Source organism: Pteropus alecto, unplaced genomic scaffold (assembly GCF_000325575.1).
Source record: "Pteropus alecto unplaced genomic scaffold, ASM32557v1 scaffold7, whole genome shotgun sequence".
NCBI lineage: Eukaryota > Metazoa > Chordata > Mammalia > Chiroptera > Pteropodidae > Pteropus > Pteropus alecto.
The window spans coordinates 18,829,208-18,853,500 of NW_006494614.1; the positions used below are offsets into that span (position 1 = coordinate 18,829,208).

At 34.0% G+C, this 24,293-nt stretch overlaps 1 protein-coding gene across 2 annotated transcripts in view; it reads left to right on the top strand.

Annotated features, from left to right (window-relative positions):
- Positions 1-4,999: 4,999 nt before the first annotated feature.
- IMPG1 (interphotoreceptor matrix proteoglycan 1) overlaps positions 5,000-24,293 on the top strand; it is a 108,630-nt gene continuing 89,336 nt past the window's right edge. For both annotated transcript variants that reach the window (XM_006926369.1, XM_006926370.1), the window contains exon 1: positions 5,000-5,066. In XM_006926369.1, the coding sequence (XP_006926431.1) occupies positions 5,000-5,066 (67 nt within the window). The remainder of the gene's footprint in view (positions 5,067-24,293) is intronic.

Genomic DNA, 24,293 nt, shown 5'->3' on the forward strand with positions numbered 1-24,293 from the left:
GAATGTATATTAAAAAATTTATATACTTATTAATAAGTATGTAGCTATTTGAAATGTATAACACAGGATATACAGCAAAAAGAAAGTATTTTGTTAGCACCTACCAGCTTTCCAGCCTATATGAATGTATATTAGAAATATTTAAATAGTATTTGTATATAACTATATACCTATTCTGTTACATCATTTTACCTAGATGTGGTTATTTAAAAGTAGATTCATCTTTCACCTACTTCATTTCTCATTTTCAGATACATCATTCTAAATAAGCTTCTACGTCAATTTGATGATTCTAATTTTCTTTAGATATCACCAAAATAAGCTGTAGTTAAAGATGAAAGCTGAAAACCCAGTACCTTATGCTACACATGTGTTTCTCCCAGTTTGTGGCTTGTCTTTTAATTTCGTTTAGTCTATTTAGCAGGGTGGAAGTTCTTCATTTTAATAAAATCCAACTTATTTTTCTTTCATGGATCATTCTCTTATTTCATATCTAAAATCTTATTACTAAGCCAAAGGTCAAATAGATTTGCTTCTATTTTTTTTCTAGAATTTTTATATGCTTTATGCATTTACAGGTATGATACATTTTTCATTTCTGTGTAAGGTGTAAGGTTTGTTTCTACGTCAATTTTTTTGTTTATTTTTGTGGGGTTTTGTGTGTGTGTGTGTGTATGGCATTGTTTGTTGAAAAGACAATTCTTTCTCCATTTAATTGCTTCTGCACTTTTGTCAAAAATCAATCTGCTATTTGTGGTCCTTCTTCTGAGCTTTTATTCTGTTCCACTGATCTTTGTTTATATTCTGTCACCAATACCACACTGTCTTGCTTACTGCAGTACAACTCTTAAAATATAATGTCTGGCATATTAAAAAAAAAAAAAACACTTATACAAAGAGATAAGATAATAACAACAAAAATTAAACAGCAAAAGCAAGACAATAGAAACAATCCCCATAGCTCCAGAATTTGGAATTATCAAACTATTCTTCCTCTATTAAATAAGATAAAAGGCAAGATTTAAAATTTCAGCACAGAAGTGTAAACTATAAAAAAAATGAAGCAGACTTGAAAGAGAACCAAATCAAAATCCCAGAACTGAAAACACAATAACTAAAATTAAGAACAATAAATTTTATCCAGCTGAAGAAAAAATAGTGAAATAAAAGATAAGTCAATATAATGAAACAGGAGGGAGGAAAGGGGTTGGAACAACAGGAATATACAAGATACACAGATTTTATGACAAAGGTGGAACTTTAGAACAGTGGAGGAAATGATAATCTTTTCAGTAAATAGTGGGATAGGCAAAAGTAAACAACAGTGCTTACAGATGTGTAGTTAAGTAGCTAAAGAATTAAGGAAAGCAAATAAATTATTATCATAGTGATTATATTTAATGGAGGAGAAAGGTTTGTGAGTGGGACCATGGATGCTTCTGGGGCACTATTAATATTCTCTGTTTTTACTTTTATATTACTAGTGTTTACTTCATAATAATTTTGTTAAGCCGAACATTTAGGTTTAAGCAAGTTTTAAAACATGGATGAATGGTAGCAGATCTAGAAAAATGAATGTTAAACTGCCAATAGGGAAAGCTCAGAAACAACCTAATTTATATATATATGACATGCCAGATACTAGGTACTTCAGGAAATGGGAGCAAATTAATGGAAGGATGGGGTAAAAAATAGAAGGATAAATTGAAATAGCTAATAATCACTTAGAGCTCCAAATCCCCTTTCCCATTCCCTTCATTTGTGTAACTGCCTCTTGGCCACTCGACAGAAGGCTGAAGGTTTATTTTCCAGCAAGGTGAAACATTCTCTAGACTACTAAATATTTGGCAGATTTGAAAGTGAGGATATTTCTCTGAAAACAGAAAGATTAAATTAAAATATTCAAAAGGATGTTAAGACTCAGGCCCCAGACCTCTTTCTCAGCTCATGTACCGATACTTTGGAAGTCAGTCTATATCCTAATATCAAGAGATTAGTAGACTTTTCTGGTATATCTGACCACCTGAAGAGGAAATAGTTAAAGATACTTACTTCAAATGTTCTAGAAAGAAGGTTGCCAAATATAGGAAATAAAAATATAGAATGCCCAGTTAAATTTGAATCTTAGGTAAGTAAATAATTTTTTAGTATGTCATATGCAATATTTGTGACATATTTATACTAAAAATTACTTATTATTTATCTTAGGTTTAAATTTAACTGAGTATCCTGTATTTTATCTGGAAACCCTAAGAAGAATATCCTAATTAGATCAACCTACAATGAAGACCACAGTTGGCAAGTTCCAATCTTATGCACAGAGCTTTCTCATGGCCAATCAAGGATTATATCAGCTTCTAAAATAAAAGCTAGAGAACAAAAAAGAAATTAAAAATTCAGCTTGGGTGAAACAGAGCTTTACTTAAAAAGAGAATAAATTTCAATCTGTTAACTATTTTGAAGAGATAAAAGAAATTGTATCCCTAAAATTGTAAAACCGTATCTTATTAAAATCAAAAATCAAAAAAAAAAAAATTCCAGAAACTACCAGACACAATTTCCTAGAAATTACATGTGACAGTAGACATTTAAAAACCAAAAATTAGTTTAAAGATTGTTTAGAAATTTTCTAGAAATCAGAGTATAAAGAGGAAGAGGAAGAGGAAAATAAAAGAAAAAAATGGTTTTAAAAGTTAAAGAACTAATTAAAGCATGCCACTATCCAAATAATATGTATTCCAGAAAAAGAGAATGCAGAAAATAAAAGATGGAAATTAAATAGTTAAATGAAGTTTCCATTAACTGAAGAACATGAATACTCAGATTAAAAGTCCTCTAAATGCTTCCATACAATGAATTAAAATAGACCCACAATCCGAAAGATCATTATATAATATCAGAACACTGGAAACAAAGAAAACTTTCTAGAGAGGAAAAGATCCTACACAAAGAATCAGGAACAAAAAGGACTCCAGATTTTAGCAGCACTAGAAGCTAGAAGACAATGGATTAGTGTCTTCAGTATTCTAAGTGAATTTTGTTTCCAACTTATAATTCTATATCCCGTTGTCTTAATTCATAATTCATTCAGGCTGCTATAACAGAAAACTATAGACTGAACCTGCTTCCTGGCTCATAGAGAACCGTCTTGTCACAGTACTTCCATGACAGAAGCAGCAAGGGAACTCTCCCATGTCTCTTTTACAAGGGCACTAATCCCATTCACATGTGGGCTTCACCTTCGTAATCCAATCACCTCCCAAAGATCTCACCTTCAAATATCATCGCATTGGGGTTTAATTTTCAAAATATGACACAAACATTCAGTCTGTAGCACTGGCTGAACTATCAATCAAGGATGAGGATAGATGGAAACCATTTTCAAACATAAGATTTCAAATTTATCTACTGAGAACTTTCTTTCAGTAATGTACTGGAACATATGCTCTGCCAAAACAAGAGTTTAAGTTAAGAAAGAAGGCAACGTGAGATCTGGAAAACATGGGATCCAGCACAAGAGAGGCGAAGAGAATTCCAAGGATGATTGTGAAGAAAGATCTTCAGATGACTGCTGTGAACACTAACAAGAAATTAAACAATACAGCCTGGAAGGGATAAGAAAGTCTTGGGAAAGACAGATTATCTGAAGTGTTTAACCATTGGAAGAGGAAATTTACAAATCTGGGATAACATTTGGAGATAATTTATTGTTTTGTGTGTAGAAAATGAAAGAAAAAAATGAGACAACTGCAAAAACATCATAAGGACAGCGGTTAACATTATAGGCTCCTGAAGCAGTCTCTTCGGATTCAAATCCTGGCTCTGCCACATATACCTTAGTTTCTTCAAATATAAAACAGAGATAATAATAATAGTACTTACTTCATAACATATATATATATATTGAGTTATATATATAAAAATCTATGGAAATATCTAAGAATAGTGTCTATCAATCACAATATAAGAGCCCAATACATGTTTGTAATTACAATATAATTCATGCCTCAGCTATATGTAGCATGTATACAGTCACAATAATATTAAACTGAATATTCAATAAAGTGAAAATATAGTAATACTGAGGCAGATGGTGAGATAAGATGAGTACATGTTAATGAAGGGTGGGGAAAATGTGTATGGAGGGGAAGATATTATCAATACCCATTTTTGGATAATGTCTAAAAGTGAAAAATCAAAAAATAGTAGTAGAAACATACTATTTCCAGGTATAAATGAAAATACTAGAAGAATTGGCTTAAAGAATTAAATGTGAATGCCTTTGAAGGGAGATACGTCACCATTATTTTTTACAAACTTTGTAGAACTATTTGACCTTTTACATTGTATGCATCAATAACAAATTTAAAAAATTAAAACCAGACTTAAACCAAAAAAAGTTATCTGTATGTAATGCCAGAAAGAAGGCGATTTACAATGCAATACGTTTGATGGAAACAGCCTTGCCATCTCTGGAGGCTAACACGAATTAAATGGCCACATAGTTCCAAGGACAGCAATTAAGCTCTCTCAGTAGATGTTCCTTGTGCGTGTCATTTTGGGAAACATTTGACCCCATCAGCCTTCTTCTGTATTTAGCAGGACTTCCCCTGACTCTCTGTGTCACTGTAACAGGTGAATTACCAAGAAAAAAAGCATTCCTTCTGCCTATGCTATGGACACTTGTTAATAATGGCTTTCAGAGTCCTGGAGCTAGACTGACAGATGCTCTTCCAGGAGGTTAATGAGATAAAGGTTCCTCCAGCTGGCCCTTAAGCAGAGATTACACCTGATGGGAAGATAATCAGATTATTCCAGAAACAGCCACTGCTTCGTGTTCCTCATAAATTAGCATCTTCATAAAGATAAACCAAGAAGGTTATCCTCACTCAGCTGGCATCAATATTTAATTATTTTTCATATTTCTGTCATTTTTAAAGTGATATTTGGGGCTGTTCTGTGATTGTTACCGGATTGCTACCAATGCACAAAAGTCAGAATGTATTTGGAAACTAGAAGGGCTATTTTTGTTTTTTGGATTTTTCTCCAAGTTCAAGGAACCAAAGGTAAGTTATTTGAATATTTGTTTACTTTTAAATTGCTTATCATAAAATCTATTTATAGAAGAGAACGTTTAAAGTCAACAAATTACCACTGTATCTCAAAGGGCTAATATATATGGTAGGCATTAAATAAAGGCTGATTGATTGATTGATTGATCGAACGTCAGAAATTGTTTTCACTTTATTGCTTACTACATAATCTTAAGTGCAATTTGTGTTAACAAATAAGAGAGATAAATGCTTCCTATTTGCTTTTATTAAACATTAAATATAAATTCATATCATTAATACAATAACAGTAGTTCCATGAAACCAATTCGATTTATCTCTTAAAATTGATAAATAAAATCTAAAAAAATGAAATTAATATTTTGTCACTTACGATCAGACAAAAAATGTATTTCTTACTTTCTCACTGTTAAATAATGAGTTGCTTTCCCTTACAAAATAGTAAGTGTGCTTTATCTTCAGAGTTTATAACTACGGCCAACTTAGAAACTTGGTAATTTTGAAGTTATGTACATAAAAATACTAGGTACCAAATGTTCTTATGGAGAATCTTCAAATGAATCTAAAATTAAAGCCAGCCACGAATCAAGCATATTTTTTAAATAATGTATTTTTAAAAACTTTATTTAAAAACTGTATTAAAAAACCTGTTTAATACATCAAAAATGTATTAGAAAACATTTTAGAATAAGCCTGATCATTATAACATAACATTTTAAGACATTTGAAATCAATAATGTCTGATTCTTCTTTAAGAGTGATTAACATTTTAATTAAAGCATTGGTTTGAAAATGTCCATAGAGAAATAAAACAAATAGTTGGTTGCATTCATAAGTCACAAAATAACTGATTCTGTCAGTTATTTTATATGTAATTTTACTGGTTGCATTTAGAGAGAAAAAATTTCCAGAAAATATTACATAAAAATCCTCTTGATGTTTTGCTACATAAATGATAGTGGATGGAGCAAAGTTTACTTATCTTTCCTTTCAACTATTCATTTCATATCAATGTTTACATTTATGAAAAAATTAATTATAAACAAATGATGGTGTTCCAGTGTATTCTGAACTTAATCTGCTGAAACAAATCAATTTGTTCATTTCATAAAATCAGCTTTGTTTTGTTTTGTTTGTTTGTTTAATTACGTTAAGTAATTTAACTATCTTTTTCATTTTCACATATTATATATCAGCCCTTACAAACAATTTCAAATAGCATAATTATATATAGAAAGTTAACTGAAATAAGATTACCAAAAAACTACAATTTGTTGTATGCTTATTTCTCTGAAACAAAGCATTGTAACTACGTAATAAGGAATCCTAACATGTTACTTGTTTGGGGCTTTTTTTCAGTAAGAATCTCAGATCTGTGAATTTCTGTTAATCTTCAAATAGCAAGGTCTACATTAATTAGAGTTTATTTACTTCAGCCAGACTGGTTTCCCATTTGTGGCTATCATAAGTGTACTTAGAAAATGGTTTTAGGAGAGAGAAGAGTTTAATTCAGTAAAACTGTTAAGCGTAAGAGTTGGGTGTTTAAATTCAATTTTTAAAAATTATAGATTATTTGAAAAATCAAAAATATATTAACAAATTACCCATTGTACTTCTATCCAAACACAGCCCTTAACACCTTCGTGTTTCCTCAGTCTTTTTTCTATGTATGCTTACTTAATTTTTTTATAATGGCAGTTCTGCGGCACACACAATTTTATATCAGACTTTTTGCACTTCTACTGCATCATATAAATGTTCTGCATGGCTTTCTAGTTTTGACAAATATCATTTTATTGGCTGTATCATGTTCCACTCAGTTGATACATCATGGTTTGCTTTATCTAAATACTCAACAAAAGAGAAATAATTGTTCTTAATTATTTTGTTATTATAAATAACATTGTGATAAACATCCCTGTACATAAGGCATCTCTCAGTATTTAAGATTCTAAGCATAAATTTACTGAAGTTAAGTTATTGATTCTAATAAGCAATATAGTTTTATGGCATGTGATTCATATTGCCAAATTTCTTCTCGAAAGGTTTCCTATCCCTTTAGGTTATTTTTTTTTTCCATTCGATTCCACAGAGTGCTTACCACATACCCAATACAGAATATTAAGAGATTCAAAGACATGCCAATATTTCAAAAGGTTTCCTTTAAGCTTTGCAGATTCTGTATGTAGTTTTTCCATTGATACATAAAAGTGAAACAGTTCTGATTTTAAAGCATTCATTAAATAAAATTGGTTAGCACAACAAAAGACAGTTCAGTAGTTTCAAAGTACAATTACTTCATGAAGATACCATGGCTCCTCTCTTCAGTATTCATAATGGGGATGCCAGCGGCATCAGATGTGCACAGCACCGCTTTACACTCCTTCCTTTCCATTTCACATAAATAATTTCATCTAATTGCTTGTGACATTATGACATGGTGGGGGAGAAGAAGAGAAAGAAAATCCACCCTTAGCAAGCCCTAAAATGGAAATAGTGTTTATCAGAGTCCTTGCCTTTTGCATTACATTTGGTTATACTAAATAAAACCTTTAACTAAGTTATTATTAGTTCGCCAAGGTAGGGCAATTATTTTAATAGCTGTGAAATGTCAGGAAATTTGCATTTGAAGACACTCCACTTCTTGCTAATCCTTGACTACTGGGATATGTTCTCATTTCATAAAATTGCCTAGGAAGGTATTTTCGCTTACTGTGGCTCCATTATCAGAGAACATGGCTTCATTTGTGTCCCTGAGATAGCCGCCCAATGCCAGTCACATTAACTTTGCAGCACCTATATTTTTAAATTTCTGCTACAGCCTCAGGACAGTGTAATTCAAAAGGGTGTCAAGGCAGATTTTTGTTGTTGTTCAATTGCATCTGAGAAGATGTCCTTAAAATTGAAGCTGTGTAAATTAAAAACACTTTGCATCCAGTTTATCAAACTGTGGCAGCACGCTTCAAACCATTTATTAGATTAATATTTGCTTTAAAAATAAAAAGTAGTTGCTGCCTTGTGGCCCCTCTATGCTTGTTTCACCGATCACACTAAAGGACTATTATGTGTGTGAGCTAATTAAGCAGCAATGACATGACCTACTGCTTGGTTAGCCATTTCTGTCAATCATAAGCATGCAGCCACCTTAAATATCGACTGTTTTGCATGCTAATCCTCTCTGAAAATTCAGATCCTGTATACCTTTAGTGCCTCAATCATGTTCACAGATTTTATGCTGTTTTAAAATAATTCATCTGGAACATTTGAGATCTTGCTCCCTGGCATATGTTGTCAGTTTGGCTCAAATAAATTCTTTAAAAAATTCAAAAAAAATTCATCTGAGGCAATGAAGTTTGTTTTCCACAATAGTCTCTAGGTTTATATTATAATTCCGTGTATATGTGTTAATGACCATAACAAAAGCCCCAACCTCATCACTCTATTGTGAAGTATGGAACTCTAGGGTGTCTGAGGTCTCAATCCACCACCTCTTCTTCCTTCAAGGAGGGAAGACACTTCTGCAGTTGTAGGGAGGGAACTGGTTTTGCCAACCATTGGAATACTGCAAAGAAGTTTGTTTAAAGGAAGGAGAGCACAATGTGAGTTTTAACCTTCCAACGCAGACAATTTTTAGCAACTGTTGTGTCTGAGCTCACTGTCTGAGAGTGAGAGACAATGTCACTGGGATTTCAGCCTCACAAATCGAGCATCAAGTCAGATGGAATCATTTTAATAAGGGAGGGGGTTGGGTGCACTTTTTGCTCTGAATCCAAGGCAACCTGCATGCCAAACTTATCCTACAATGAGTTGATATGGTGGCTGTTAATGAGAATTCACATGTGGAAACGCCACTGTCAAGTCTGAACTACACATGCATTGATTACTATAATTGTTTATTGAAAGTGTGCACCTCTAATTTGGTCACAGTAAATGTGGGAAAGAATATGAAAGAGTTACAGAACAGTGATAAATTCTTCTAAGCATATGGTTATATTCAGTAGATAAATATTATCCCATTTACCTACAGCCATTCTTTTTTTTTTTTTTTCATTTTAATTAGTTTCAAGTATACAGTACATTGGTTGGATAGTTTATAAAATAATCCTCCTAATTGTTCCTTCTCTCCTCTGGTTTTCCACCTAGCCAACATATTAATGCTAACTGCATTCCCTATGCCGTGCTCCCCAGCCCTGTGACCATCTATCAACTACTAATTTGTACTTCTTTAACCCTTCACCCCATTCTCCCAACCCTACAACCCCCTCTGTCCATCACCAAATTGTCCGCTATATTTATGAGTCTGTTTTTGTACATACAGTCATTCTTGAGGGAACAATGTTGTTCTGTGTTCCTTTGTAAAACCATCTTAATTCATTCCAACTTGGCTTTCTTCATTCAGCCATCTTTGGTCCCCTTATCCACCACAGCCAATATCTATTTTCACAACTGCTCCCCAAGGGGAAGGGTTAAAGGAAACTAAACCAAAAGGAACTTTGTGGAGAAAAGTCAAGACCTCAAAATTAATTAAAAATTTCCACTTCAGAAATACTTTAACTTCATATAGAAAATAACATATGTAGGGCTAATTTGTCCGTCTTAAGGTTCTTGCTATGTTTATGAATAAACAAAAGTTACACTTAATTATGCCTGACTATGAAACCCAAAGGCACAATTACTAACCCATGGTAGGTAGTTCAGACCTGATCAAAATACTTTGTAGATAGTAATCATATTAATACTTTTTTTTTTATATAAGCTCATACAAATTTTAATTAATCTTACTCCTTAGATTTCACTAGTTGATAGACAATGTGCTCATTTCTGGTCAGGAACCTAAGCAGAGAACGCTAAACAATGTCCCTAAAATTATTTGAGGTGGGAAGGTTAGAACCAAAACATGGATTAAAGCTGTGTCTAGTCCTATCTTACATCTACTTAGTCTATTAATCAGTCCAATATCATATGAATACAATTAATATGATTTTTAATATTAATTCAAAAGCCAACTTTCCTCTGCTGACAACATCAAATGATTGCTCATTCAAGCCATTTCTCTATTATCTGTATGCATGACTAATCTCAGGATATCTGGCCACATTACTCAGCTCTACCCTAAAAATTGAAGCACCAGTTTTAGGAGATCTATTACTCATTAAGAAAAAAGCATCACATTTTGAACTCCTCAAAGATATGGAGTCACAGTGTCATTTTAAATGCCCACCATTAAAGTCTAAGTTTAGTGGCAAGTGTCTCATTTAAGTTGCATTATGTATCTAAAGGCAGTACCTGGCCTAATAGATGTGAATTGACACAGTGGGAAAGCCTTTTCTGAATTAAAATTACCTTCCAATCAAAACACTGAAATTTTAGCTCCAAGTTTGCAATAGTTTCAGACTCAAGATACACAACTCTGAAACACCTCTTTTTAATTTCTCTTTTTCCCTTCCATGCAACCTGATTTTTACTTTGATTAAAACAGCCCAGTCCCTCAGCCTCTCCCAGTTTCTCCAGTTCTTCAGCCCACACAGGTCTCAGTGTCCTTTACATTAATTCTAGATTCTAGGGTCCTCTCTGTAAACTCTCTCAACGGTCTTCTTGTTGGTACAATAGAAACTTTACTCCTTGACTCTCTGCCCCATTTTCTTGGTTATTCCACTCTGGGTAAACTTAACATTCACTTTTTCCACTCTCATTCCCGAGTTGCCAAGTGTTATTAAAGAATTCCAAATAAATGGAGTGTTTCCATGAAACAAATTTATGCACTATCTAACATTAATTGGGCCATCCAAGCTATTCCAGTCATACTCATCTCTGATTCCCTGTCCAAGTCTCCCAGTTTGATTTCCAAACCCTCCCTCTCCTCTCAAGCCTTCAGCCTCATTCTCCCTCATTCACATAACGGTACAGTTAAGAAAAAAGACTAAGGTTTTCACGGGACTGCATTCGACACAGAACACAGTTGCACAGAACAGTTCTGCCGTTACTAGTTATGTGAACTTGACAAATTGCTCAGTCCTTATATATCTCCATCGTATATAAAATGGGAATAATGACAGCAATGTCTCCCTCATAGGGCAGCAATGAAGATAAGTGAAATAATGTTCATGAAGCACTTAGTGAAGTATCTTCTATGAACATGCTCAATAAATGCTGACTCCTAAGACAACTATGATGACTACTATCATTACTATTACCACCTCCTCCTATATACTGAGAAGATTTAAGTCACTTGACTTAATTTGACATCTCTTCTTTTCACTTCAAAATTTCTCTGAATCTTTATCCAAACTCTTCTCATTCTCTATTGTTTCTGGGAAAATAAAAAGATTTCATATCTTTGCAAATGCTGTTTCTATCTACAACTTTAATTCCATTTACAACCAGTTCCCCCAACAACGTTCTCTGCCAATTGCCTTTTCCATTGACTTTTTTTCCCAGCCTATGGACTTTAATGAAACATTTCTCAACATGGTAAAAACACTAATGCTGGGACTCCAGCATTGACGATACTGATTTAATTTGTCTGGAGTGGGACCCAAGCTAGAATATTATTAAAGCAGTCCAGGTGATTCTGCTACACAGTCAGGTTTGAAAAGCATGATTTATTGCCCTCTGTGAAGATACGTGGATCATTATGTTACAGGCTAACAGGGGATTTGTTTTAATCTCCGTCCCCCGCCCCCGCTTTTTTTACTAAATATTATATCACAATATACATTAGGAAGGAGTAGTCTCATTATTTAAAAGCGCTCATAGAATGATTTGTATAATCATTCCCTTTATTATGTTGTTTCATTTTTTTAACTGTTTTACATAAAATAGCACTGATTATATATATTAGGGCATAGATAGGTTACAGGTATATGTATTTTGAAAAAGGTACACCAAGTGTTCTAATGCACACTATTTAAAATAAAATTCAAATGCTTCATGAGGGTGGGGACCATGTCCATCTTGTTCTTCATAATACCATAAGCACTTTCTCTGTCATAAACCACTCTGTGTCTTGCATTCTGTCTCATTTCATGCTGTCACCTTTTTTCTCTAAAGTCAGGAATTTTGATATCCTCTAAGACAAGTCCCTCTTCTTCATATATAATTTGTCACCAAATTGAATCAAAAGGTGTGCTAATAGACGTTTAGCAACTATCTCTTCAGGGGGTAAAAATCCTTCTTCATAGTGCTTGCCAATGTCCATAGTTTAAATAAATACTCCTATCACAGCCAATTTGAAACTACCAGCATGACGTACAACAAGAAGGCCTGAGTTGGGGCATGAGAGGCATCTGAGACATGCTACAGCCTGGTACAGATACATCATATGTTCATTCTTCTGTTGATGGACTTTGCTATTACATATAACACTGATACAAACACACCCTTGTATGAGTCCCCTGGTGCTCACACCAGACAGGAGTCTCTCCAAAGTCAAAATCTAGATTTCTCTCTCTCCCTGCCTCCCTCCCTCTTTCTCTCTCTCTCCCAACCTAAGAAGGAGAAAAACCATGTGTCACGTGCTATGCATGTTTGCAACTTTGCTGGTGATACCAAACTGTTTTCCTAAGCATTTTTACCATTTTAGGTCAGAGTTCCTTTTACTCCAAATCCTCATCCACACTTGGTATTGTCTGACGTTTTGTTTTTTTCCAGTCTACAGTGGGATGGAATAGTATCTCATTGTGGTTTTAATTTTTTTTCTCTGATTACTAATGAGGTTGAGTATCTTTTTACATATTTTGGGTCTTTTATGTTTTCTCTTCTAGAAAATGCTTAAACAAGTGTTTTGCCCCCTTTTTCATGGAGATATATGTCTTTTCTTATTGGTTTAGAACAGATCTTTAAAAGTTGTGGGTGTCGATCCTTTCACAGCTTTCGTAAACCTTGCAAATATCTTCTCCAACTTTGTAGCCTATTTTTTTTTTCCCTTAATGGTTACCTCTGATGAACATTCTTAATTTTAATATAGTTGATATGCGGGAGTTTTTGTCTTACTTTAAAAATCCTTCCCTATCTCAAAGTCATGAAAATACTCTCCTATCTCGTCTTATAAAAGTTGTATAGTTTTGCTTTTCCTATTTAGACCACTAGTATTTAATGTGTGTAAGTATGTGTGAATTAGGAAAATAATTTATTAACATGGATAATCAATTGTTTTAACACCACTGACTGGATAGTTTCTTCTTCTGTCATGAACATGGGTTTTGTCCATTTTGTTCTCCCTAAGCCCATGCCACATTGCTTTACTTATTACAAATTTATAACGAATTTACAATCTTGGTATCTGGTAACCATGTTTCCTTGACTTTGTTCTCTTTCAACAAGAGTGTCTTGACCCTCCACTATTCCATAATATGATCTCGAATTAGCTCACCAAGTTCCACAAAACATCTTATTGATGTTGGGTTAGAATTGTGTTGAATCGATGGATCACTTTGGGGAGAATTGATATCCTTAAAATGTTAAGTCTTTCTATTCAAGAACATGGATATCTCTCCTTTTATTAGTACCTTGCAATAAAGTTGCATGATTATTTTAATAAAGGGCTTTTACATCTTGGACTTATCTCTAGCTCATTTATATCAATTGTCATCATGTAAATGACATGATCAATTATTTTTCGATGAAGAAAAGTAATTGGTTTTATATTCCATAGCTTTGCTGAACAATCTTAATTCTGAAAATTCACTAGCAGTTCTTTGAAGTTTTCTTTTTTTATTAAATTTATTGAGGTGACATTGGTTAATAAAATTATATAGGTTTTAAGTGTATAATTCAATAAAACATCATCTGCATATTACATTGTGTGTTCACCACCCAAAGTCAGTCTTTGAAGTTTTCTACTTAGCAATTATGTCATTTGTGAACAAAGAAAATTCAAGTTCTTCCTTTTCTGTCTTTGTATCTTTGATTTCTTTATATTTTCTTACTATCCTTCATAGGCCATCTAGTATAATGTTTAAGAGAAAAGGTGGTTGCTTGCATCCTTAAGTCGTTACTGATCTTGAAAGGGAAGCTTTCATAATTCTCCATTAAGTATGATGTTTCCTTTAGATTTGGGGATTGTTTTGTTTTTGTAAATGTACTATATCAGATATCTTAAAAGTTTCCTTTCTATTCCTGAGTTTTAATCATGAATAAATATAGAAATTTGTTGTGTACTTCTATATCTATTGAGATCACCAAATGATTTTTCTCTTTTAATTCATTAATGTGATAAATTACCTTAATCAATTTTCAAATATTAAACCAACACTACATTCCTGAGATAAATCTAACTTGGTCATGACCTTTTTTATACACTGCTGGATCTCATTTATTAACATTTTATTTCAAATCGTTACATTCATATTCATAACTGAGACTGGAGCATGATATTTTTTCTCATATTTTGTCAAATTTTGTAAGTTTGTATGAAAATGGAATTAATTTTCCTTGAATGTTTGATAGAACTCTCTGGTAAAGCTAGAGAATAAGATTTATGGAAAGATATTTCACTACTGACTCAATTTTTGTAAAGGTTATAATAATAATTAGGCTTCTTATCTTTTATATTAGTTTGGTAAGTTGTATATTCCTAGAATTTATTCATATAAGATTCGCATAGATTTTTAAATTTATTGACAAAACATTATTCATAACACCTTCATGTTATGTTTTTCATATCTATAGAAAGTATAGTGATGTCCTCCTTTTTCAATCCTGATAGTAATTATATCTTCTCTTTCTTACTTGATCACTCTTGTTTTTTGTTTTTGTTATTAGTATTTTCAAAAAAAAATTTCGGCTTTTATATTTCTTCTTCTCCTTTTTTATGTTATTATCTCCTCTTTTATATTTTATTAATCTCTACTGTTCTTTATTTTTTCATGTATTTTCTTCGAATTTATTTTTTCACTTGCTAACCTCTTGAGATAGATGTTTAGCTTATTCATATTTAGCATTTTCTTTTTCTAAAATAGGCATTTTAATGAGATAAATTTATATTTCAAGTACTGGTTTAGCTATATCCCACAAGTATTATGTAGTATTTTTATCATTTGATAAAGATATTTCTAATGTCCCACATGATTTCTTCATTGATTTATGGGTTAATTTAAGGTTTTTTTCCCCAAAAACATATGAGGATTTTCCAGTTATTTTTTAAAAACTGCTTTTTAACTTACTTGCCTATTAGTCTTAGTCTGAGAACATGTACTTGCATTATAGTTCAGTACCTAGTCATTATTTGTATATGTTCTCCCTGGGCTTGAAAATAAAGTATATTTTATATATGATATGAATAAATTTTATGTTTATTTTATTATGTTCCATATATGTCCATTAGATCAAGTTCAATTATGTGTTCAATCTTTTATACTCTTATTGATTTTTATCTGCTTGTTCTATTGATACCAAGAAAGATATCTTAAAATTTACCTGCTATTATTGTTGATTTTACTTTCTTTATTGTTCTGTCAACTTCTGCTTGATATATTTTGAAGTTTATAATTAAGTACATAAAATTATAACTTGCCACATCTTTCTGGTGACTTTTAAACTTTTATCATTATGACGAGACTGTCTTCATCTTTGTAATGTTTTCTGCCAAATAACAAATTTCATCCCCTGGTGTGCTGGAACTGGCCATACTAACTTACAAGACTCCATTGCACACATCTCTTCCCAACTCCATGTTCAGTAATATCACATTAGTGACTTGAAATCAGCCATGGAGGAGAATTAGCACATGGAAATTAGCAAATGCTACAAATTAGGCCTTCTAATCCTTCCTCAGGAGTTGGTTAGTAAACATTTACCAGCAAGCTCTGACTTCATTTGATATTAATATTGCTATACCAACTTTCCTTTAGTTTGTGTTTGTATAACTTCTTTCCATCTTTTCATTTAGAGGCATCTATTAAAACAGTATACAGTAGATTTTTTAATGAAATCTAACAATCTGACTTTTAACAGAAGCACTTTATTTATTTTTAATGTGCCCCAAATATTGCATGGGACCTACACTAAAAAAATCATTAGTTGTTTATCAGAAATTCAAATTTGACTGGGTGTCCTATATTTTACTTTCTAAATTGGCAATCTTATTTCTATCTTATTCCTAGCCCTAAACCTCAGAATAAAATGGTACTAGATCATAATAACAGCTACCAATGTTCCAGGCCTTCCACAAACTCTTGACATCTATTTTCTCATTTAAATTTTAAAACAAAACAAAACTATATAATATGCAAACATTAATGCAAAACTATGGTATTAGAATTATTGTTATCCCTTAATTAGAAACCTAAAGCATATAGAGAATATTTGCCCAAATTCAAGAAGTAGCTTTGGAAGGTAGAGCTATCATGCTGTAATTTCAACCGCACAGGTACACAAAATGAAGTTTAACTTTTTTTCTCTGCATGAACTATGATAGGTCCTTATACATCAGAAAATTTAACAGTCAGAGATTTGCAGCTGTTTCTGTTCAATCTACTCCAATTCTGCTCTCTTTTCTGGCAATATTGAACCAACACTCTACATGCAATTCTCTTTACTCAGAACTTCCAACATACTCCATTATTACGAGCACTAAAACTACAGAGTACTGTGTTTCACGGTTCACAGTATTAGAATCAGGGGCAGCAAAGAGATTCAGAAAATAAAGCTGCTGGGCTAAATTAGACCTGAGTCTGATATGAGTACTTCGGATATGGTAAGAATCTACAAAATAAATATGCCCCAAATCAAAGGGAGAAAATGCCCCATGTTCCGGCAACCCAGCACAGCTGGAACTAGAAAGAAAGTGGGGATTTGGCACATATCATTAATGTGTCCCATAAGCAAATTTACAGTTCTGTTCCCTGATATTTCCTTAGTGCACCCCCAGCTTCTGAAATTAGCTTCCTCCTGAGTTTTGGGGAATTTTTTATAGGCTTTCAGTTTATAGGTCTCTGCGAATTCCTGCTACTTGTCTTCCCCACCCAATTCAAAACAGATCACGCACTGAATCTGCCTCTAGTTTGCGAATGATCTGGTACTGTTCCAGCATAAACCCGCAGTTTCCATATCATCCAAGCTTTGTGTCAAGCCAGGCTAAAATGCTTTGAAAACTATTACATTCCATACATTTGTAAGGTACAATTGCAATTCATTATCCACATATGTCAGATGTACGTGTAAAATTCCATTCTGAAACTAAGCTCTTATTCATAATCTGTATCTTTGTGTAAACACCACATTTTGAAATCTATGGAGATGGTACCAAAAAAATACACAGGATGGGTTAAAAATCGAGAAGCAGAAGCAATGAAATGGGTTAGTAGAATTTAAGTTAATATAAGGATGAGATGATTAAAACTGGCTTAAAGGGATTGGTCCTACATGTATACAAAGAAGGTAGCTGCCCAACTAGGATGATTCGAGGGGTACCAAAAAATCCAGCCACTGGAGAAAGCACTGATTTCTTTTTGTCAATTCCTGAAAATAAGCTTTAATTAGTCTGGCCACCAACTTTAACATAATTGTTCTCACTTTTGTTTCACATCCTGTTTACTACAACTCTACCTCAGCACTAAACCAACTCCACTCACCATTTTTTTTTTCAAAGTAATATATTTTACAGTTAATCACAGATGATAGAAATATCCTACTCTTCTAACTTTCAAGACTGGCCTACTTAAAGGAGAAAGGATTTTGCTGATTTTGCTTATGTATTCATGTGAAAATCATTTACAATCCTTAACATTTTAAACTTCACTGCTAAAATTCTGAAGTAAATTTAGCACTCCCTGAAGAAGCAACAGCGCAGATCCCAGTGGTTTCTCACAGCCTCTGACACAATACTGCATACCTTGAGGGCCTTTGAGAATTAAGGACATTCCAGTGGTTCTAAAACTGCACTAGGAACAGCACCTCTGTAACTGGCAGTTGGCTGCAAGTGGACTTCAGCCAAAAAAAAAAAAAAAAAACAGCCAAAAGGCTGCATTATGAAGCAATTTCATGCCCTAGAAGAAGACGGCCAGGTGTGAAACCTTCAAGCTACCCCATGACAAGTATCCCAGCTGTGTTTCTCTTATTTCCCAGGACTGAAAGAGGCCAGTTATCTTTGAGAACACTCCTCCCCTTTTCAATATGCCCTCCTCTATCTCCCCCATAAACAGGAAGGGAGTTAGCAAGCATTTCTGTTCTGGGTAGAGGTAAAGATATATGGCCCTTCTGAACTCCTGCCTCTCCACTCCCTGACATTTACCAGACAAGGAGAACTCACTGCTCCACTCTCTCAGAGACAAAAGAGACAACCCCTTTTCTCTTTTCTACATCTCTCTTCAACTAGAGTGCTGTTCCTTCCCACTCACCAAGCTGTATATGCCATCAGCAAAATTTCTCAGCATCTTACCTATAGATTTGGTTCTTACTTTTTTTTTTTTTTTTTTGACTACAGTGAGGTGGAAGAGGGACTCCATACATATATGGATAGAGAGGATAGAAAATAGGAGTTAGCAACTTTTATTTCTTGTAATGGATTCCCACAGTTCTAATCCTTGCCTTTCTGATATATCAAGTGTAATGGCTAAATCTGATTTTTGCAATGAGAAGATAACATAACTGCTCTAATTCTTTGAGAGAAGGGAGCACTGACTTTCACCCTTATTAGGGAGCGGTGTTGCTGAACAAATGCCAGTTTGGGAGGTAAGGAAAGCTGCAATGGCATCCAAGTTTCAACAGCTTTGGAGAGGGCAATGGTATAGCACCCACTCTGTGCATCATTGATGATCAGTCCATGTGCTGACTATCATGAGAAGTTATTCACTTCATGTTTCATTAAAGAAAATCACTGGAAGTTTCCTTAATTTCTATGATCCTCTTTTCTATCATTTATTGCAACATGCTTTCACTGGGATTAGTACCGTGGAAGTTTATTGGGAACTAAATGTATGAAGAGAAGTGGAAAACAAGGTATAGAAGCTCCTGTGATAGCTTAATCATACAGAAAACTGTGTTTAAAATCTATACAATTTTCTGGAACAGCATTCAACAAGATATTCAATATATCTGCATAATTTTTGAGGCATATTCAGGTATTTTAAGCATGATGTACATTTAGGTGCCCTTCCTCTGTGGATAAAAAGCTTCAGGTGTGTAATTGAGCATTTCTACTAATGTGGGAGGCTGACAGGGAAATAATAGATCAAAAACAAGCTAACCATCTGTATAAAGGCCACAACCCCTCGCTCTTTTTTGGCAAGATTAAGAAGTTTATGCAAGATTAAATTATTATTTTTTAAACTTTCATGCATTAATTTGGTCCTGAAATGTTATCCACTTTCCCTCTATGGAGTTCAGTTCTTGGAGATTTTTGTTCTGTAAGAATTCCAGTAACTTTTGTCTCTATTCTTGTTAATTTGTTCATTAAGACATTGCAGCCTCTTCCCTTGGGGAAACATAATGGTTCGCTAAGTGCTGATACTAGTGGCTGTTGCTTTCATAACAATGCTTCCGTGAAAGCCCCATTCTCCTTTTCCTGTTATCTGTTACCGTCACTATATATATATATATATACAGTAATCTTACATTGTAAGCCTGCACAGTTAGATAGCCAGAAAATATTCCTCTAGAAGAAAGAGTTTGGTGAGGAGTGGTCCAAACAGGTTAATATGGATCCACTTTAATATGTAATCAAGAAAAAGACTGATTTGTTGGCAAGGCTGAGCTCTGATGTGGAAACTTTGTAAGCAGCCTATGACTGGAGGCCAACTTTGGTACAGGAAAAATAAAAATATACTCTCCAGTGGTATGCTAAGGAGATGGTGTGGCCTATAATGGCAGTCAACATCAAGGCCACATGGCTACCAACCTAGAACCTAGAGTGGAAAAGACACTTTTGACTGAACGCTGGCCTTCACATTAGCCAGTAGACATGCTTAGGCAATCTAATTTCAAAACAATAAATGAAGGGTCAAAAGCCCAACATTTCAGAGCTGCCACTCCACCGTTGGCCAGATTTAACTTTTTCATAGGAAAAAATAATGTGTATCCTAAGAAAATTCAGTGTTTGAATCCAGTGGTTGTTTCATTAATTTTCCTTTCTATACATTTGGAAATTTCCAAACTTCTCAGCTATCCTGGGTTGTAGGATCTGGGTCAGCTCTAAGATTGAGTGGCAAAGAAATTTAATTAATTTTTTTAAGTTAATGTTCAATTTATTAAAATTGTATATCTGATAAACAAAACTCTTGGAACCAATTAAGAAATTTAATTTAAACCCCAATTTAAACCTTCAGTGTCAACCACTTTCCCTAGCCTGCTGCAAGTTGCCTTGCCTATGGGAATGTTGTCCTCCTTTCCCATCTAAATATTTTCCAGCTGCCAGGCCTTTCATGAGAACCTCCCAGCTCAATGGGAATCCATCCCATCATGCTGTCTCAGCCCTTCCTCAAATGGTCTGTTTCGTTCCAAAATCACCATCCTTACCACTAGCCCATCAACAAATGTCAATACTCAATATGTACAATTCCAAATTCAAAGAAGTGATTATTTTAGATATATTTTCCAATATTCAGTTTTCAGTATATTACGTGTTAGATTAGCGACACCTTCTGGTGAAGCATCACATTAACATGTTGGATGCACCAGGCTCTATGAGCACATTGTAAACATCAAAATAAAAAAGAATGAAGGATAAAAGAGGAGAGAAAGAAAGGAGGAAATATTAGTAGCTTTGCCTGTAGTATCAGAGGAATCCTCACACACAAAGGAGCTTGCCTTGTTTTAGGAAAGGCAATAAAGACAGATCTTTCAAAAAGTTTTTCTGGGTGAATAGAAAAAAGGGTCAGTAGCCAGAGGGGAAGTGGTATCAATAAAGAATCTTTTAAATAGAAGGGAAAAATAATAGTATGTTTGTAGGATGATACGACTAATTCAGTAGAAAGAGGAAATATAATGGTGCAGGCAAATGAAAGGAGAGTTTCCGGGAGACTGTCCTTGAGAGGTGAAAAAAGCTGGGATCCAGTACATAAGTAAAGGAATTGGCCTTAGATAGAACAGTCTGCTCATCAAATAGTCACAGAAGGGAAAACAGGGTATTTGAGCGCAGATGCAGCCAGTGAGCAGATGTAGAAGTGGAAATTCGTGAAGTTCTCTTCTGGCACCTCTTGTTCTCAATAAAAAGTGAAGCAAGGTCATCAGCTGAGAGTGAGAATTGGCAAGAAATGCAGGAAATCTGAAAAGTTGTGCGCAGCTCTCCAAAAGAGTGAGAAACTCAATGGACCATGGATATGTAGTGCAATATTATTTAAGGATCATAAAGTTAAAGTGAGCCCTAATGGTTTTCTCCAGTCATGTTCAGCTACAAGGGCGCAGGTGCAAAATAGGCAGAGGGTTGGATTCAACCATGGTTATGGCTTTGCCTATCAAATATAATAATTGAGAAGCCAAAGTTTTTAAGGATTTGCCACCCTAAAAAGCCAGGCAATATCAATATTCTCTCCCATTGATATTCATGTTTTTAATTGGTTGCATTGATTATTTATTTACTCTTAAGTAAATGAAAAGACTCTGGGGATGCTGACTTTATTAAAATATACTTTATGTCTAAATCATATCCTTTTTGTTCTTTTGGTTTTCATTCCTAATAAAATTGTTTGTCTTTTCACTTAGGATATTGTCATTAATAAAATGACTGTGTCCAAAGCCTCTGATATTACACACTGTAGAAAGTAGAAATTTAAAAAGGAGTTTACAATAATCTAAGTGGACAGAACATATGAAACCATTTTTCATGGCCAAATGGCTTTTAAAATGAATCTCATACCTATATTGTATTTGACCCATTACTATTTCCACAAAAATTTTTCATTAATTCACTTAATAAATACATATTGCGTATCTGTCATGTACAAAATATTGTACTAGGCAAGCACCAAAGTGACTTGGGGAGAGGGTAGAATTACAATACTGGGGTATCTGGAATCCAAAAGTCCCTAGATGTTTGCAAATACAAAGGTGTTTACAGCCTAAGGGGGGAAACTTGTATATTTAGAACAAATCATTGTGCAAGCACTACAACACGAGTTCCATGACATTTGTTCATCTAATTTACCGCTGTATTCCATACTGGGCCTGAAACATAGTAGACACGTAATAAATATGGTGAATTAGTAAATGCAATAGAGGTCTGAGTCATGCTAGAAGACCAGGAGGGAGCAATGAATGAATTCTGAATGTGGGATCTTAGAAAGCTTAGCAGAGGAGAGAAAGTTTAGAAGCTGGCCCTTGAAGGAAAACTAGGAGCCCAACAAACAAAGAAGAAAGAGAAGGGCCCTCCAGTATGAAGTAGGAGACAAGCGCAAGACCAGCAGAGCAGCAAAACGCAGGGACACCTCAGGGCATGCACAGTCTGGTCTGTGGACTGAGGATCAGTATAAAGAAATAGCGTGTTAGAAAGAAACAGCAATACCAGGAAGTGAATGTGTGTTTTATCAGGTAAAAGAGTTCTGATTGAGCACTCACACTGTGCCCAACACTGTTTTAAATGCTGCCCATGTGGTAACTCATTTAATACCACAGAAACCTTGTAAGAGAAGCACTATTATTCCCCATTTTACAAGTGAAGAAACTCAGGCACAGAGAGGCCAAGTACAACCAAGTAATACAGCTAGTAAGTCACAGAGCCAGTGTCCTGGGTACCATTGGTATAATTCAAACATTTTGAATAGCTGAGTGACATATGATTTGTGTTGCTACTACATTTTTCTTTCACAAATAATAAACATAATTTAAGTCAAATTTAGAAAGTAAGCATCATGAATATTAACAGCTCCTCATCCGTATTTAGGAGTTCTAAATAGTCATATGTATTCATTTCCATTTTGTTTTCTTCATTCAGTGATATTACTACCTCCCAAAATTATTGGCTTAAGGATTGGTTTCCTGGTGATTAATCTACATAACATAGAACAATCTATATAATATAGTACAATTGCATTTATTTTGTCAAATTCCATAAAATATTTAACTAAAATGTTCTAATATTCTTGAGCTCTGGAAATGATAGAACCTTTTTGTTTTTTATGAAATCACTTTGCCTCTCTCTTCTCTTTGTAACTTTGAACTTCATCCAGAGACAGTTGTTGATGGCAGCCAATTTGTCATCATACAGGTTATATTCATGTTTTGTCATCATCCTGGAGAAATATTTTCTGCCTCAAAAAAATGTTTCAATCTTCTATTAAATATGCTCTTTTTTTAATAGCAGGTCTTTCAACTATCAATTCATTCTCATGAAACTTTTACTTACCCTTTCCAAATACTTATATAAGATAAAAATTAGCAAATCATGAAAATATATTCAAAGAATCTAAGTTTAGTTCAATATCAACATTACAATATATCAGCACTGGAGAACAGCATCTAATATGATCTAATTGCTTTACTCAAGGGAGCTTTCATTAGCTCCAATAAATAACAGCTCTTTAACCTCATTGAAATCTTCAATGGTCCATGTTTCAATTTTTAAAGTTTTTTAGTTTATTTTCTCTGAAATCCTTGGAAAAGACACAGACTTTGTCATTGTGGCCTGTCTTATAAATATGCTTGGACCCGGGGAACTGTAAGTTCCTGTTCTCAGAGATCTTGCTCCCACATCTCTAGCAATAACGTAGGGTAGGGACACAGGCACAAGATTCTGATCCCTGCTCAAGCAATAGTATTATCACAAGGGATCCTCCGTGGTTGGCTTTATGTAAACTAGAGGAACACAACAGGCTAAGGTATCTGATACTCATGTAATACAAGAAACCAGAGAAAGGTGGAGAATGTTTACCCTAAGTAGAAAACTGCCTAACATAGGGAAAATATAAGGAACTACCTCAGACAGTACTTGTAACTAGGTCTTTATTATACCAGAGGACAGAAATAGGACTAATATGTGGAAGCCTTTGGAAGGTAATTTTCAGGTAAAAGGAAAGAATTATTTAAACATAGGCAGAAATGGAACAAAATGCTTCCTAGAGGAAGGAGGCAGCCATTTGTAGAGTATTTGCCTTGGGTTCCCTCTGGCAGAGAGACACTAAAAACAAGGTGCTTATATAATTTATTTTTCTAACAGGGACACATTTGAGAATGAAAGATAACAGCAACAAACCTGGATTTCTAAGCAAACCCAAGTCTCATGACACCTAATTCACCCTAATTGTTGACTGCCAGCTATGTGGACATGTTGGAAAATGTTCTCTGTACAAA